This window comes from Apteryx mantelli, chromosome 4 (genome assembly GCF_036417845.1).
Source record: "Apteryx mantelli isolate bAptMan1 chromosome 4, bAptMan1.hap1, whole genome shotgun sequence".
Classification (NCBI taxonomy): domain Eukaryota; kingdom Metazoa; phylum Chordata; class Aves; order Apterygiformes; family Apterygidae; genus Apteryx; species Apteryx mantelli.
Window position 1 is genome coordinate 83428700 of NC_089981.1, and position 19503 is coordinate 83448202.

Sequence of the window (19503 nt, forward strand, 5' to 3'; positions counted from 1 at the left end):
TTGGCTGCTTTTTGTTTTTTGGATTTTTTTCCTTTACTATCTAAGCTCGCTTCTCGAAGTCCTCCTCTGCTACCTAGAGCACAGCGCACTCATTCCTTCTCAGCCCCACGCTATCGGTGCGACAGAGCAGAGGTGGTCCGAGGATAACAGAAGATTAGCCAGCGTTACCAGGGCACATTAACCATACAAACCATATAGCGTTGTATCGAACAACAGGGACAGCCAGAGTATCCTGCGCTCCAAGCAGGGGGTTCTTCCTATAAGAAGGAACTTCACATTTGGAAAGCTGCAGTTGTCATGTGCTTCACTCCTTAATAAATAAAAGTGCAGCCATGTTTACGCTTTGCTCTTCACGACACACACCAGAGCCCAGCCGCCACCACTGTTTTATTCAGGGCCCTTTTTTAAGTTCTTTCCCGAGGTTTTCCATTAGGTGATAAACAGACTGTTAACGCCAAAGTTGTACCCAGCAAGCCAGTTACAGCTAAAGTTATTTATGCAGAGTTAAAAAATAATAATAAAAAAAGTTAAGTCAGTGCATCACTCTTAGGAATATTTCTGTTACTTTAAAAGTGACACATTTGTTCAACTTTGCCTCCAAAATTCACTTAACGAACCAGACAAAAGTCTGCTTAAAACTAGCATAAAACAGATGCTGTACACAACACTACCAGTGGAACTAAACTGGTTCAACATTACGCTTTGGTATAAACTGCACCTTCAGGGTTTCTTTTTTCCTTATTCCAAACAGATTTGAAATCCTGCTTGATTGAGCACGCATGAAGCACTGCAGGTATCGATTGGAGATGCCACGCCAAGGTCTCGTCTGTCAAGCAGAGGACGAAGAAGCCCTCCAACTCTATCCACCAGCCTGGCGGAAGACCCCACAGCAAAGCTCCTCTGGTTATTCCCTTCCTGGACTGTAGCCATGAGCTGGCACAAATCCCGCTCCAAGGGAAGGCGGAGAGAGTGCTGCTGCTCCTGGCATCACTAGCATCAGGGTCTTGCAGAAACCCCTACCTTTTGGGGAAGACAGAAGCTTCGCTGAACATTTACTTGTTGATCCTTCCATCAAAGCTTCTCCGAACTCGGAGGGCCTACTGCAGGGCAGCATTATGAGCTAGGCATCTTTATACTTAGTCTTGGAAGTATGTGGCTTTTCTTCTATGCTAGCCATGGGCGCGTGCCCACAGGTGTACAAACGCAGGCAGCACTAAACCCTGCCGCCAGTGACTGCCTAACGACGGCAAGGGCCAGACGCCCGCACCGATCCCTTTTACATCTGTCAGCAAGTCTGGGCAGCACAGACCAGAAGGTCTTGTTTACTTGAGCACTGTCCACGACAGTCTTGCAGAGGATCGCGTTTCTGTGATTCGCTTTCTCCGCTTTGGAGGTGAGAGCAGTGCTGTATTTATGCATGCCTTTCTTTCAAGAGATGAAACAGGAGAATGGGCTTTGACCCTAAAAATACATGCTTCTTTCCTCCTATGCACAGTCCTCAAAGACACATAAACAGTTCCTCCCTCTAACCTACTTACCTATATTTCCTTTTTCTACTGTCCTCCAACAAATCCACCTGCACCACCTTTAAACGTACCCTTCAACCTCCTCCATGATAGACTTCACTACCCCATAATAATACAAGTATCACTGCTCTTACACAAACCCATCATTTCATTTTCTACTAATCATTGCAAATATTGCTCGCTCCAGTTTCCTGGCCTCCATCCAGCTCATTTAGATAGACTGTTCCACATGTGCTCTTTGTCCTTCCATTTCCTGTCCATACCATTACCCACATGCATTTAAGCTAGTCAAAGCAGGTTTCTTTGTATCCACAATATTCTTAAGTATTTTGTATTTTTTTAAAAAGAGCCTGCATGAAATACATGTTACCATGCTTATCTACTACCCTCTTTGCAAGGTTCACAGGATTATACTGCTCTGCCTCATATTCTGCTGGAAACATAATGCATGTCACAATTATACCAGGGCCTCGCATTTCCCCAAAATACAGTTACCTGCGTAGCAACTAAGTTTAGGCAAAATGGAACAATAAATTAAAACAGTTAAATTAATTCTCTGCTTTGATATATTCCAAAACCAGGTTTTTCTTCTGAAAAAAAATATTAACAGGAACAAAGATGTGCCAGACTTTCCAAGACCAAGGCACTCCTTCATGAGGATAACTTCTCTTTCATAAGTGGCCAATGTTGTCAATATTCCTTTCCAGCAACACCTCGACTGACACACTGAATCCAAACTAGGTGTATATGGGGAAATTCACCTTTTGATGTCCAACACCAATTGCCTAAAACAATATTCCCTTTTCCCGCCCTCTGCACCTGAACAAACATTCTTCAGGAAAATTATTATTGAAGTCTCCTTGGTACAGAACGTTGTCTCTTTGATCCAAAATATCTTTTCGCTGCAATGTACCCTAGCACAAAATGAATGCATCTTGGATGAATATTGAAAACAAAGGCCCCTAACAGCTCCTTTGAAATACATCTGTATTTTTAAATGTATTTTTAATTTACAAATGTGATATTTTAAAACTCCAAAGTTGACTCCTTCAAGACCTGTAGCAAACACTCATTCGTCCATGATGTTCACTTAGGCACAAGTTCAGGTGCGGGGAGGAGGTGGAACACACACGCACACACACACACAACGTGGCCTCAATCAACATGCTGAAAATTTTTTCCTTGCAGAGATTAATATATTAGTAGGGATAGTATATCTTGTAACAGAGATCAAAGCAAAACAGCAGACGCTGTGGGGAACAGCAGTCCTGTATGAACACCCTTGCTTACAACCAGAGTCCTGGTGAGAAGTGGGGAGAGGTCACCTTCAAACCATACAAGCGTGTGCACCATCCCCTGCTGCCTGCAGAGACCAGATTTCTTGCCCAGAAACTCAGCCAGCTAGATGACTACCAAAATCCCCAGTTCCCCAAATCCTTCTGTCCCAGACCCCTCCCACAATTCCCAATACCATGGCAGCACTCCTCAGCCCTTCTGCCCCCAGATTCCCGTCCCACTCATTATAACCTTCCTGCCAGTCCTGCCCCAAATCTCCCCTCATCAGAGTCCTCCGCTATCCCACCCCACGTTCTCCCATCTCTTCATTATCCCCAAAGTACCTGTTAATCAAAATCCCTACTACCTCCCCCATCTCACCTTCTGCCCTACGCTTCTCCATCCCCTACCATCCCTGATCCCACACTCCTGTCCCAGGTCCCCCACCTCCCCGCTCTGTCTGACACCACCGCTGCTGCTACCAGGACTTGATAGCAAATTCCCTCTCACATTCCTGCTGGAGACCATCTCCCAGAGCTGCTACAGCCACCCTTACTCTTATCCTCCTCTCAGCCCTCTTTGCATGGCTTGATGACTCTGGCAAGAAATTCAGGAAACCCAGAGATAGGTTGTACTTACCCAAAACCTGAAGAAGACCCCAAAAACAGGCAAGGAAGAAAATATGGGCACAGGGGAGATCTTTTAACTGTGCAGCAACGTGCATAGACTTTACAACATCAGGTGATATTTGAGGTATTAAGGTCCTGACAGGCAAACAGACATTCACAATTCACTAAAAAATGGAATAACCAAGAATAAATCTGGTCTACGAGATCTGTCTGCACACACGTGCCTACCAGGCAAGTCTCAAAAGCAGACGCAATCCCACTGACAGCTGACTCTGAGGAATCCGCCAACCCCTCAGCCCAGTTCTGCCCTTCCAGGTCATCAGCCCTCCTTCAGGTAAACAGAGCAGGATCAAGAAACAACCCAGAATTACTTTGATCAGCAGCAAGAGAAGAAAGGATTTAAAGAAAAAGAGGTAGTGTTCTCAAAAATGTAGACAAACTGTAAGAAAAAAGGATCCTGGCAGAAACATCAGATGTTCTTCTATGCCCATATACAAATTTATTATTTCGGCTTGACTAAATGGCTCCCAGTCTTTCACTGTTCTTACAATTCTTTAAATGCCCTTACTATTCTCTTTAAAGGAATTTAAATCTCTGATTCTAAAAAGTCCTTTTATCAGTTGAGGAACATATTTCATGGCTATTCTGTGGAGTGGAGACAGACCATCAAAGATTTTCAGAAGAAAGCAATCCTTTTATTGTTGTTTAAGGAACAATTAAGATGCCTGAACTATTTTTTAAGAACGAAATTCTAAAATATTTAGTGCACTGAAGTTCCCTCTAGGTAGTCATCTTCAAGTACATAAAAAGTTTCTATAGAGGAAAAGAATAGCCTGATTCCTGTGTCTATGCAGACAGAGCCAAAACTAATGGACTCATCAAGGAAATGTACAGTTATATAGTTTCTCCTAAAATATAACAGCAAGGACAACGAAGGGCTACAACAGACTGCGCGGGGAGACCACAGAGTCTCCATCTTAGGAGGTCCTTAAGAACAGGTTAGACAAGTATCTGTCAGGAATGACTTAAGTATCAGTGATCCTGCCTCTGAGGAAGGGGAAGGACTGGATGACCTCTCGAAACCCCTTCCAGCCCTATGATTATTCGATTCCACAAACACCCACTGCGATTTTGGCAGAGGTTCCTATTTTATTCCTTTTTCTTCCCCAACTTAAAATTCAGCCTCTACAGAGGAACTGTGTCATCTCTCAGCTTTTTTAGATCATCTCTCTCAAGATAATTAGATAGGTTATATTAATACCTTTGGACAAGATATTTATTTCTATTTCACCTTACCACTACTTTCTGGCATGTTTACTTTTAAACAGTGCATCAAGCAGCAATGTTTAACAACTTTTTGCATTAAAAAACATGGTTCAACTTTTCACTGTTCATTTAGCACAAGTTTTAATATTTAACATTCACAATGTATGCAACTCTTGGACAAAGCATTGCATCAAAAGAGGATAGATGTACTAAATTCTATCTTGTTTTAAAAAAACAGCAGCACTGAAAAAGTTATATTGGAACAATCTATAAATGTGTTTACATTATATGAATGATTTGCTGTTCCTTCACAAGGCATGTAGGAAGTCAGCACTTCTCAAATGTGTAAAGTATTTCCATGTGCTTAAAGCATGATCTTTCCAAAACAAACAACGACTGAGAAATTTTTTATTATTCTTTATTTCCCTGCCAGCTGGTTTTTTGGACTCTCCTCCCAGTCACCCTCTTTCTTTCAGTTAGATCTCTCCTTATTGCTCACAGTAACACCTACTCAAGCAATAGTATGTTCAGAGTTATAAGACTCAGAAATAGGAAGATCTCAGGCTGATTTAAATGGCATTTTCCTTAGATCGATTACAACGTGTCTTTGTGCTATTGTAGCTATGCTGGCAGGTCCGGCTTTTGCTTAGGATGGCATTTGGCCATCCTACATCAGGACGTAAGGTCCAGCTCTTGCTACTCTTTCCCAGTGGTTGCTCCAATATGGAGCAGCAAGCCCTTGGCCAACTATGAAAATTAAATGTGGGGGGAGGCAAATGGTTCCATCCCAAAAAGTGACAGATAGAAACAGGATATATTTGCTCCACTGCTAACTAGAGCCACCGACTTTACTAACAAATGCATTTGTCTTGCCATCCACCCCCTATACAACTAGCAGCGTTATCACTCTTTCATTTACTAAATTCCAGTCATTACAGCTGTGAAAACTTATGGGCCAAATTCTTATTTATACTAATACGTGTATATAATCACGTGCTGCTTTGGCCATGTAAAGGAGCCTTAAAGTGAATGTACAAATATTTATTCTAACAGAGCAGGGTAAAAGAGCCCAACCATGAAACAGAATCAGGTCAAGTGTCTCTGATTATGTCTGTCCACCCAACTGTTTAATTTTGACTACAGCATCTCTCCTAAGGCATTCCAAACAGTAATCCTGTAAAGAGATACGGGGAGACTTAGAACTGCTTTTTCAAAATCCAGTCTCCTTTTCCAAGACTAGCATTGTGTAAGATATGCAGAGAGGAAATGACAACTATCATCATTTGCTTTGTGTTTTTTAAAGCATTTCTCACCTACATTAGGGAAAAAATTCATTAAGTCAACATAAAGTGCTTAATGTTTAGGCACTTTGATATATTAGTAATTACACAGTGAACCCAGAACCAATTAAATGTTTTAGACTTCAGTCTGTGGGTTAGAGTGCACAGGAAGTGTTCTGAGGATAGATCACTTTTAAATAAAGTGTATCTGGCACGTGCTTCAAAACCAGAGTTCAAAAAAATTTAAGTACAGTCAGGCATGTATGTGCTTGAATCTTAACAAAACATCTTTATCTAAATAGAGGACTAGAGACTTAGTAAAACAAACATATTTACTACTGCTAACCATCCTCCATCATGCTTTTCAAAAGTCACCAGCATATTGTATAAATAATACTATGAGGTTTAAATGAGCAGTATGTGGTTCACCGGACACTTCAGATCAGTGTTAAAATAATTCAACTCTGGTGCTTCAGTCCTAAACTGAATTCTATCATTCTGCATTTTTGGTGTCCCTTAGATCTTATATACGAATTCTGTATCTATGTATTGTTAGTTAGGAGGTAGTGGAGATCTAGCAGCCACAATTTTTCTCCCTTCTTGTTTTTCAAACATAGATATCCTTCTCACCATATCAATACAATATTTATTTAAAAAAAAATTGTTAATGATGACAAATTCAAAGCTAAAGCAACATGCAATATTCTTATTGGGTATCAGGAGGAAGTGCTTAGCAATTGCAGAATCACACTAGCAGAGCTTCTATATTCCAGGGCTGTACCCCACGCACCTGCTTTCAGACGTGCACCCATGCGCATCTGCACTCCAAGGAAGTTGCTTCCATGGTTTGCTCCACAGTGCCAGTGCTCTGACCATCTTCACCCAGAGACCTGCTGGAAAACTCTGCAACTCCTCTTCTCACCTGCACACCCAGGTTCCCTTTGGAAGGGGACTGATGCCCAGCCCAGGCTGTCCTAGCACCGAGCTGGGATGTAGCCAGGGTGCACACAGAAACCAAGGCTGCAAGGTGCATGCAGCGGCCTCGTAGTACAGATTCGGCCGCTGACTCCTGCTGGAAGTCTAGTTAATGCCCAGCACCACTGAAAATTAGACCTTTACATGTGTACTCTCTAAAGCAAAACAGTTCTTCTGAGACAGTCTATAGGCCTGAATACACTACTTCATCTTGAAAATACATGTTGAGACTCTGACCGCAGTAACACGGTTCATCAGTAAAAGACAGTGGTGTTTCGCAGCCTCCCTCTGAAGGGAAACTGAGATACCATGTTGCAAAGGTTTCTTTGGAAGCACTATTCCCAAAGGGAGATACGGGGAGTAAGTGTCTTGCATACTATCACAGGTTAAAGGCTGAGAGGAAAGTCACAGCATTAACAAAAGCAGACGGTCCTTACATTCGCAATCCAGCGCGTGCTCATTTTTACGTGACGAGTAAGCCAGGTGTGAGCTGCACGAGAAAACACTGACCAGTGTGTGAACATCACCTGAAGTCTAGAAGAAGCAAGTATTAAAGAAAACAGATGCAATACTCTCACGTAAAGAGATAACCTTGTAAACATGGACAGACGTCAAATTTAAAACAGCAAAATAACCTAATCTCGCAGATGAGAGAAATTACCTTCTTATAAAGTGTTTTTGCTATAGGAATCTACAAAGAAATGCTGCAGCAACCCAGACACTCCTTTCGGCACTGAAAGCAGATACACACATCAAAGGGCACTTTCAGACCACAGAAACTAGAGTTTGGGGACAGCGGCAGACCGAAAGCTACCCAGGATGCCCTGCAAAAAAAAAGAAATCAAGACATTCCCAGCCTTTTCAAACTCTTCCTCCCCTCCAGTGGATGAGCAGAATTTCAGGTAATTAATTAGGGAAGACTATTCAGAGCTAAGGATGGGGAAAGAAGAGAATTCACTAATACACAGATACAGACCACGGGAAAAAGGAATTTTATTGTCTGCTCCAATTGCATCCCAACGCCCCACTCAGATCAGTGCGTAACAAGGGGGTCCTTGACGCCTCCCACCTGCACGCGCTGAGCACACTGACCGCGACCAGTGGCGAGAGCGCTGTAAGCACCTTTAAAGGACGGAGTCAAAAGTGGCTCCGTCCACGCTCACGTCCTACACTGGAACAGAGGTCAGGAAGCGTGCACGTTACCTTCCTTAGAGCACACTCTAAACTAGGAAATGCTGTGAAAGGGGAACTATTTCACCCAGTTGCAAAAAAAAAAAAAAAAAGTGCATACTATGCACAGAATGAAGATTAAACACAAAATACCAATTAAACTCCAACTGGCGTGCAACTCAAAGAGATCAATTCCATCTGAACTGCTTCTGCCTGAAGATAGACCAGCTGAGCTAACAGTGAAGGAAGGAAATAGGCTTGATTCGTGTCTTTTTTTTTTTAATATAAACTTTAAGCAAATTCTAAGAGCACTTCCTAACAAAACAGAGCAGCAAGAAGTGGCAAAGCAAGGCTGGAAGGCTGAAACAGTTCCTCGTCACACAGCTGGGAGGGCAAAGTACTCTCTGGAGCTGCAGATTAGTCATAGGCTGAATAGGAGTGCTAGACTGACTTCTCTTACCTCAGAGTACCTGGCATACGTCTGAGCAACTTTGAAGGAGCACAATTGATTAAAAAAGTATTTAGAGAGACTTTTGTGCATTCGGAACAGGATTTTGGATAATTGCTCCACAAGCTATAAAAGAAACAGGCTGAAAAACAGGAGCAGTCGTTGAACATTTGTTTGCACAGGAAGCAATATTGTAGGAAAAGGCAATAATGAAGAGCAGTTAATTTAACCTGAGCTGATGAGGTCAACGTTTTAAAAGAAATAGCTCCACATAATGTAAAATAAGACTGTTATTTCACATTAGAATAATAATGCAAGTGTAACACTCCAAGAAATCTCTTCCCTCACACTTGATAAGCTCAGCTTAGTAGTAACATGCATTCCTGAGGTGTCCTAGGCATCCTATGTCCGAGATTCATTCCTGTGAAACACTGATTTGACGACTCCCTCCTGCAAACTTCTGCTGCTGCAGATTGCATGTTACCCATGCGGGAAACTACAACAGCTGGAATAAAATCCTGGCAATATTCAGACACACAGAAAATTATGATGTGATTTAGATAGAAGTAGTTGCTGAAGGCTAAAAATTTAGTAGGTCTTGCTCCTATTCCTCCTCCTGCCACTGGTCTGCTGTCTAACGCCGGGCAAGCCGCATCCCCTGTGTGCATCTGGTTCCCCTCCCTCCCCGAGGCATCTATTTAAACTGCAAATTCACAGTGGCAGTAACCATCTTCGTAATGACTCTACGCATGTAGAAACACAACACAATGAACCCTTCATCTCAGTGTCTACTAATATTTCTATTAATAAATACTCCCCCCTGCTATTAAGTAATAAAAACAAAAACACTGAATGATCAATGGTGCATTATATTACTTCTGAGGTATTTGGTTATAAAACGTAAAGGGAAAGCGCTCTCACATGGTAGCAGGCCAGAGAATATCTATGTTCTTCTCTTGCCTATTTGGGCAATCCAATTAAAGGTAATTGAGGTTTTAACTACATGAAATTACTTCAAGAATACCACCACTAGAGGGTAAGTCTCCCGGGAGATGGAGGGGAAGGGAGCAAAGAAACATAACACTGGAAGCAACAGAAAAGGAACAGCGCAGGCAGCCTGAAACATCGCTCAAGACAGCGTTCACTCGAGCCAGCCTGCGGCATTCATGCTTCTTAAAAACATGCAAAGAGCTGGATCTCAGCCCCCAAGGTTTGCATGTTCCCAGCTTCCAGCGAAATAAAGGGGAGTTAAATACCTCAGCACTTCTATGGATCTGAGCCTATGCACTTTTAACCACAACGGTGATGTGAAGCACAGAACTACAAGCACCAAAAGTCTCCTGCAGCCCTGTAAGCAGCAGGAACGTAATAAGAAAACTAGAGTTACTGTAATGAAATTAATTCCTGCTACGTTTGCAAGCTGCCACTCATGCCCGATGCACTCTGAGCACCTCTTGCACTCCAGAATTAGCTTCCCATTAAAACCACCTCCCAACCAGAAATGATCGCTACATTCACCATGGAACAGAAAAATGTTTCTATTCCCAGACGTTAGATTTGGTTTGCACACCCTGAAAAGCCCTGGAAATCCTGGAAAAGTTATTCATTTCTGACCACCTTTGCTCTTTTCAACTGATACCAAAATCTGTTGAGGTACAAGCACTGGCAGGAATTAGTATTTGCAGCATGACTGCAAGAAGTACAATTAAGATAATTCCTTTAGTAGCTTTGTGCTGATTTGAGATTAGATTTAATGAGAACATTTTAAATATTCAAATATGCAGAAAGCCTATTCCCTAATAAGCCGAGTAGGACAAGCAGAAAAGGTCAGAAGCACTTTTCCCCACTCACGGGGGTAAATCAGGCTGGCTGATTAGGAAGATATGCTTAATGTGTGGAAGATGTAATCTATTGAAATAAATGAAAAAGAAGAAGTTGATGAGTTCTGTTAGACCGCAGAGAAAAAGCGGCTCCTGCTCGAAAAGGACAAAATCCAATTTAACAAAGTAAAAATCAAGGAGGGAGACCCTACACCCATAACCGAATCGTCTTTCCAGTGCTACAGGTGATGCTCTTGCCCAGCTTACCCAGAAAGATGCTCCCTCCTCCCCGTGTAAGCAGGGGGGCTCCCAGCACCAACATGACCCCCCAAAGGAGCCGACTTCCTCGAGCGCTGCCCGGGCGATGAGAGTGGGCATCTCAAATCAGAAATGGAGCAACGGGTCCAATTACCAGTCAGGCTGAAGAACATCCCTGACCGAGACCATCCCAGGCAAAACACACGTTCAGGCTGGAAAAAAGCAATGTGGAGTGCCACAACTGGCATATTCTTAAAGCCTTTTTGGAAACACAAGCTCAGGATTAGCTGTGCATCTCCGCTGGTTCTATCTGGATTCCCTTCCTGTGAGACAAAATTAAGGAAAGCACCACCAGAAAAGTCAGTGGCTCGAGCTACTCGGGAAAAAGCACAGGTGAAGACGGCACATAGCGATTCATTATCTGCATGCGGCTGCAACTATTTAATATTGAGCCTGAAAAGGACTTTTCACAGCAACAACTCTTCACTCGCAAAGCCACACAGCCAAATGGAGCATTAATTCGAACAGTACTTTTAACAAATACTCAGCACCACCCAGGATCTGCCCCCACCGAGGTGAGCGGTGCGAGCGCCGGGGTCGGAGAGGAGCAGGGCTAAAGCAACGCGAGGCGCTAGGGAGTCCTGCTCCTGCAGAGCTGCACAGCAAAACCCTACCTATTCCCGGTACACAGTTATGCAGAACAGGCGGACTGAGCCCCTCAGGATTTTCAGGAAAACCTCAGCCTTGGACATAGTAAGTACGTTATAAGGTGCGGGAATTCACCTGACGCTGTCGCTAGAATACGTCGTCACAGATCATCGGCTGCACCAAATCACGTGCATTGAACGCTGCTGCGTTTTACAAAACTACCTCCGATTTGAGCTCAACAGCTTGCATTCGACAACTTTCCGACAGGCGTCCCAGGCCTGATCTGAGGACACCAAGAATTAGAGATTTCACCACATCCCACAGTGGATTTTAGCAGCGAGGGCAATTACCCATTGGAACACTGTGAGCTCCAGCTCTTGTGCGTTCCCTCAGTTCCCACTTGTTTAACTTAGGCTCCTGGTTCTTGTCACATTTACTGTTCCACTGTTCAGACCCGGCGTTTTCCCCCTTGAGAAGGTGCTTAGTGCACAGCGAGTCGTATCTCAACCTTCTCCCAAGCTATAGGCACAGCAAAGCATACCCTACCGCCTTTGAACAAACGTCGGGGGCTACCGGCCTTCTTGCCAGGTTTTGCGTTCAAAATGCACTCAGCACAACTCTTCAGCCTGCAAGTCTTACCAAAAGAAAAGTCAAGTCCTTTCCTATTTATTGCAGTACCATTCACACAGCCAAGGCCGATGCTGCAGCTGAGGGTCAGCTCGGTTTACTCGTCTAGCTAGACTTCCAAATCCACCTCGCAGAGCCCAGTATTTATTCTTCTATTTATAATTTTGCATTTAGCCATATTAAAACGCATTTCATTCAAACGAGGCCAGCTTGTCAAAACTGCCCTGTACTCTGCCAGCTTGCATGTCACCCATGGAAATTCAACATCTGCTTCCAAACACTTCACTGTGTCCTTGCAGAACACCCGCAGAAATATTTCCATGCTGCGGTAACCAACAGCTATAAAAATTGCAAGTTAGCCAGTTAATCCATTTACTGTGGAGAGTATCGATATTGTTATTATTGTATAATGTAATTTTTATGTATTTTTTCTTAAATCAATGTCGTGTAGTAACTGAATCAAGCATTCTTCTTTCTCAACCATATCTGCAATTTTATCAGAGTGTAAAATCCATTTTGCTCGATATAATCCAATTCCCACAAAACAATAATCTCCAGCTTTAAAAATGCCTATCCTTAACTTTTTGGTTAACTGTACTTATTCCTAATCTTTTTATTTTTGAAGTTGTTCTTTTTTAATCTAGGACTAAGGTCAGTCAGGTTTTGTTTGCTTCTTTTTACCTTGGACTGAACTAGTTACACTGATCATACACTCACACCTTCCGAACACCAGTAAAATAACTATCACCCTTTCAGTCACCTGGAGTTTCCACCCCTCTTATCCCAAACATTAAGATGTAAATGGCACAATGCTAGAAATCTCCTCATCCAATTCTTTCACCACTCTTGGATGAAGTTTACTTAAGGCTGCACACTCAAAACGCCCATCTCCGCATAATACTGTTTAACAGCCATTTACAAATGGATCGGAAAGTGCTTCCACTGTCCTCAGCGCATAGCATAACCAGGTCTTCTTTCTTCTCCCACAGGACGGACCAACATTTGTAAGAAGTGCTGACAATATATTCTAACACAGCTAGAGAAAGCACAGGCACTCATCTAGAATATTTTTTAAACTGAAAGATGAACATTTTCTGTACAGCAGCTTTTCTAAACACCCAGGAAGCATATCATGGCGCATATCAATCTCCCTCTAAACTCTCAGATTTTTGAAAACAAAAAGGAAGAAAATACGGTTTATACTACAGGAACACAAGAGAACAACCTGCAAAACTTCACAAAAGCTGACACCAGTTTCGGAAAAATAAGCTGCAAATGCTATTACATTGCGAACTCCTTGGGGAAAACAGACAGACGATGAACACAGTACAGATATCCCTGACAAAACAGACTGATTAGCTGATGGGAGACTACTTTGATACAAAGGTTTTCGTTTTGCTTCTTTTTTTGCTTGTTGGGGAGGGAGTTTTATTTTCAGGACATCACTTGGCATTATCAACTCTAAAATATAGTCTAAAACATGCTTTTTTTTTTTAAGATGTGTTGGAAAACAGGAAATCAGTGAGGTGCAAAAAAGATCTGTAACACATTTAAAATACTCCCCCCTGCCCCCCAAAACAAAAAAAGCTCCAAGAACTTGCATTTCCGCACACAGACCGAGGTGTACTCGTGCTATGTGGTGACAAAGACCAGGAATGCTGACAAATCTTTAGCTGTCACAGCAGCACTAACTAGCACGTTTGAAACAAAATACTTGTTGCTTCCTAGATTCCAGTAACAATGAAAATAGCATCCTTAATCTGGAAAATGGTGCCAACTGGTTCTCTGTCTCATACTCACAGATTTTTTTTTCCCCAGTGGTTATAGTAAGTCTGAAGAGAGTGCAGCCTTTTCTTAAAATTCCAAAATTGCAACTTCCAGAATTGTGACACAAATAAGAGACAAAAAAAAAAATTCAAAATACCACACAACTTTGCAGGGGTGAACAGCTTGGTTTTGGACAAGTACGCAATAAAAAGATGTCGCACATTCCAGCTAGCAGAATGATGAAATTCTTAGACTGTTCTCTTCCAATTATATAAGCAATTAGGAATTAATCTGTTTTGTATAATATGTAAGTCAAGTTTAAATAATAACCTCTAAGTCTCATATTAGGAAAAGCTGGGTCTTTAGTTTAGAAAGACATTCAAAAAAAGAAAGAAGCAAGTCTTACCATCTTGATGCCAGTGGAAAACGTGACTGGTTTGACAGTTTTGGGTTTTTCCAATTGCATTTCTAGTTGAGTAGACCTGTCCTTATGCTGAGCTAAAAGCAGGGAAGCAGGAAGACTGGAGCTCTCCTGTAAACATATAAATAACAAATCTGAATATTAAAACAAATAAATATTAACACTGCATATTCTTCAAAACTGCAAACTGTGTCTGAAAGGCCATCACGAGCAGAGCCACATAATGCTAAATATCCTCTAAAAGAGGAACAGTTTACAGAAAACGATCATTTTCAGTAATAGGAAAAAGCTGCAGCAGCCCCATAAATCAGAGTAACCTGCAAACAACTGGTTTTATAGAATCCAGATTAAAGACAATATAACAGGCTCCTTATTCCAATCAGCCAATGCAACTATATTTATGAAAAAAAAAAATTAGAACTTAATCAGAGAAGGAATAATACAAAGTAGTATAACTTGGATCAGATGTTTATCTAAGACACATTCTTTCTACCAATGAACTCAGACCAGTTTGAAATTGCTTCCCATTAGATTTCACCTGAGGCCGTTTGGAAATGATCCTCGCTCTGCTTTGCACAATGGCACTATTGTAAGCACAACCAACAGCATATTTATTTTCTCCTTTACCAACTTATTTTTAGGGAAGCTAGCCAATTTTTTTTAAATCTATAAAAGTAATAAAATGAATAGTCAAGCAAATTAACTACTTAAAAATCTCGTGTTTAGGCTACAACAGATTGATTATTAACATACATATACATACTACATTCTTGAGAGAGCCAGAAAATTATTGGCCAAATAATTTTCTAATAAACTAGTCTGACTATCCACATGCACACTGAAATCCTCTAATTTTCCCAGCTACAACGAAAGTAAAGTTGAGAGCAGGGAAAGAGTTCAGAGTGGATTATTCCCAGAGTTTTCTGGTGCAAGATTTTATTCATAAAACACTCAAGCATCATATATACTTCTTTTTCAAGGAACCAAGTAAATATTGAACTATGAACCATATTTGCTACTTGCCAAAAACAACTGAGCTTAATAAAATGGACTGTGGATCATATATTTCACTTATAGCAGTCTAGAGTAAGAAGTTTGAAGATTTTAATGCAGTGAGATGCCTTGCTAGTCTTCATATCTTAGAAAAATCTCCTGAAATGATCGTGAAGAATAGTCGTGTTGGAGACCTACTTTTCACATCACCCCTTCTCCTCCTTATTCTCTATTGTTGTTACACCTACTTTGTCTTCCAACTAAATTGCAAGCGCTAAAAGCAGAAAATGTTGCACAGTGAGAACTGGTCCAGACTGAAGGATAATATAACTAAGAGGATCCTACTCAAACTCCTGAGAGTAACCAAGGGTTAATCGAACTGTAAAAAAACTAAACTCTAATGATAAGAGACCTCTAATTTCTGTACAACTGGGAGAAAATTTGGACCACGAATGTATTAGTTTAGAGCCTGCATCTTTGAAGAGTTGTATGTGTCCATAACTCCATCACCAGCCCCACGTGCTGCCAGCAGAATTCAAAAGCATTGAGTTCTTTCAGTCATAGGATTTAAGATACTGGGGGAGGGAGGGCAGAGCCAGAAGCGGTCTCTTGGTTTGTTTTGCCCTCTTGCATTCCTTAAAAGTTTGCTGCACTTCTAATACAATAACTAAGCCAATTTTGGCTCTACCTTCTGAACGGTTTCACAGTAGCACGATGATTGGCAACCAGATCACCCAACTGTGGGAACGCGACGCTGTGCCAGCAAGCCACCACGTCCCTGACCGTTTGTCCTTTCTCACATGCACATAGTCCTGTTAACTATTAACACAGCAACAGGCAGGCAGCAAAGACCCAATCCTGTAAGCGTTTATCCATGCTAGCAATTTTCTGTGTGGGAAAAGTGAGTTGGATGACTGTAGGATCAAAACTACTTATACGCAAAAATTGCAGAAAGATTTGTCTTAAAAACCTTGAGGTTCTCGTGAACGCAGGGACGCTTAACGTCTTCAAGTCGCCTTGCCATCTGCTTGATCCCGAGCTACGCCAGGGCCCAGGGGAACCTGCCTCTTTGGCGTATGCCTCCAGGCCATTCTGCTCCATACCCGGGCACCCGGCCTCAGCACCCTGCCAGCACGAAGAGGCAAGCGCAAGGCCCGACACAGCCGACATCGAACAGCAGCTCTGTAAGCATTTGTACGCAGACAGTTTAGAGTGTAAATAACGGGAGTGCTTTAATATTTTACTCAGCCCTGGTTATCTAAGTCTGGAAGGTAAAAAAATATATATATATATATATATTTCTTCCAACAAAAGGTAAAATCCACTTGGGACTACAAATTAAATTACAACAGGGTGCTTTGTGTTGTCTTTAAAGTGGTTGGTTTTATTTTAAAAGAGGTTATTTATAATGACGGCAATATAAAATCTGCCTAATTAGTACAGGCAGGCAAAATGGGCGATGGGTAAGAGCTCAGGACCAGGAGCGACAGGACCTGCTTTCTCTTCCAGGAGCCTTCAGAGCCCGAGCCGCCCACGACACCGTCCTCATCTCTCCAGCAGGCCCCTGGGTCTTCTCTCTCCCTGCTCCCAGCTGAGGCCACGGGCTTCGAGATCCAACCTCGAGGCTGCTCCTTTCCACCTCACCTGCTGAGCTCCTCAGGCCACTGGCAGCCAGAGCCTCCTGCGTGACACTTTAAATACCAAACAGTTCTGGGCCTTTTTTCCCTGCCTCTGGACTATCTAAATTACAAGCTCTTGGAAGCCGGGGCAGTATTCTTGCACACCTTTGTAAGCACCTGAGGCTTCTCCTCACTGTCATAACACAGTAAATAATCTATTTAAGAAACTATGAATCTCCTCAGCCCTGCATTGCATGATGAGTTGAAGCACCAAAGGCAAAATTCTTCTTGGAAGCGCATGGGGGTGCACAGTGCTGACCCCCTCCTCTCTCAGGACACCCCAGAAGCTGCCTCGCAGAGACGGAGTTAAGTACGCAAGGAAAGACCCGAGGTCTCTGCACTCGTCACATAAACACTTGCCTTCAGTTTCCTCTTACTGCCCACTACGAACAAACTAAAAAATCCATCAAGATCGACGTTTTAGGGCTACAGGCTCCAGAAACCAGGTCATGAGCCCAAAAGGCAGTTCAAAATTCACAGGTGAAATGCCGAGCCTCCCACCCTCCCCTGCATTCACAGTCCTGCCGTGTCCGTGGCTCTGCCACTGCTATCACTGCAGCCAGGACTTAACCCACGTGGCTTTAGCACAGTACCAGCCACCACAGATATAAGAATTTTTTTAAACAAGTCTTTACATTTTTACTGCTTATGCTTGTTTCTGCTGCATCTGTAATCAGCCTCATTTTCGGATTTGCAGCGCAGCATTAGGGGGATTTCAGAGACCATAGGAAATGTTTATTTGTTTAACAACCGCTGGTTTTCCAGAGACTTTATAAGTCATTGTACAAACACTTCAATGCTGGTTTTATAAACCTTTAGTATTACAAAACAAGTTTTGGTCCAAATTTAAGTTGACAGTACCCTTTCATAAACAGAGAGGCAATCTAAAGTTGCCCAGCTTCCTTCCTCTGCATTTAAAACCACCTTTCTGTTATTTTTAGAATATTAAGAATGTTTTAATAGCAATACATAGGCAATCACAGTTAAAAGTACCTATTTTGGTCATGTTTTAAGGCTTATTTATAACCATTCTTTTCTCAAGCCATCTGGTGAAGTAGGTCTCCAGTAAAACTAACTGCTGTGTAAGAAAACAACACTGGTCTCTACTAGATTACAAGTGTATTTTAGGGCACGATTGAATACATTTTAATAAGTCAGAAACCAGTTCAAAATCCTTTTTCTGAGCCATTAAGTCTGAGTTTGTAGTGCAGTTTTTGTTAATTGATCCACTACTCAAACTACTCCTGATTGTGTAGAGTGTAAATTTTTTTTTTTTTTTTTAACCTTTAAAGTGAAAAGAGACTGCTAGATGCAAAGCTACAGACTTGAGGGATTTTCAAGGAACTTTTCTGCCTACCTCTGCTTCTGTCTACAAAAAACAAAACACCAGCTCCTTTCAACAAATCCAATAAAAGACTGCCGTGACCCCAGCCTGGAACAGGGCAGCTCTTCAGCACAGCCCCTAAAACTCCCAAATCGCACACTGACCGTCTCTCTCCACATCTTATCAGAGCCTTCTGCACTGGTTCAAAGAGAAACGCTACTTTCCCTGGGAAAGGAGAAAGCCACCTACGTCCTGAATGCAAAGCAGCAATTAGTGCTATATTAACATGACATACATTGAAATAAGAGAGAAATACTTGATTCAATCTGCCAAGCAGCTTTAAACCACATAGTGACAACTGCACACATGTACATACATGTACTTTTCCTGTTTTCTGATTTTCAGTGGTACACATAGACTGTTCTCATGGGTCTTAGTGTGTACGTGCATGCGTGTGTATGTCTCCACACACACATGTATGTATAAAAAAAATACATAGTGAGATGTGAATCTTGTTTAAAGAACACATTTAGTGGGATTCTCTGCCCACAGATCATCACTGCATTTCAGAAGCAGAAACAGTAGTAAATTAGGAAGGAGTACAAAGACAGTTTTCAAAAGTAGCCTGGGTTTGTTTTCAGTCTATACACCACTCAGTTTCCGAAACACAAACACAAATGAATCGACGCTTCAGACACTCCAAAAGGAGCAACTCATTCTCTCTTACCGCAAACGTTTTGTGTATGATACATCCAAAGCATGGTATCTTTTTCTTCTAGGAGTTTTTAAATATGAAGGGATCACCTTTGATTCAGGAAGTTGCTAAGCCTCCAGTTTTCTCCCATTGTTTCCTTGGGAGAAACTCTCCCCGTCGAACCTGGGAGAGCGTTCCAGGATTAGCCCTGCCCTTATGCTCTTCACTAGGCACCTACCACTGGCCACTGCTAAACAGAGGTTATGGAACGAGTAAACCTTCATTCTGACCCAATCAAGGGAGTCTCACGTGATCCATGCCCATCCTATCATTTAGGTGCTCCGACTCAGAAAGTGTTGACTAACGCTGGAATAGCAGCTCCTGAGATTGCTGCCCCCAGTCTCCCCTGTTTCCTCACTGCAGGGGAGGCTGACCTCACCAAGTACCTCCTGACCACCATTTTGCTTCAACACACTAGGTTGTCAACTTGCAGCAGCTGAGGACTGCTTAACGAGCAAACAGTGGTGAGATTTTACATACGGCTGAAAGGACTTAGCAGCTCCTCCCTACCCCCCTCATGGATCAGTTCAAGGCGTGACTGGACATGCACCAGAGCAGATGCAACGACATCAGCTGAAGGCAATGCCAGCAGGCAGTCACATAAGTTTAGACATAACACAAAACTTCATCCATCCATGCATCA

General features: G+C 42.3%; 1 protein-coding gene across 1 annotated transcript in view; it reads right to left on the reverse strand.

Annotated features, from left to right (window-relative positions):
* The window catches only part of MNAT1 (MNAT1 component of CDK activating kinase), a 125839-nt gene that overhangs the window by 55125 nt on the left and 51211 nt on the right, over nt 1-19503 (reverse strand). Inside the window, exon 6 of the mRNA XM_067295095.1 lies at nt 14096-14221. Within this exon, the coding sequence (XP_067151196.1) occupies nt 14096-14221 (126 nt within the window). The remainder of the gene's footprint in view (nt 1-14095; nt 14222-19503) is intronic.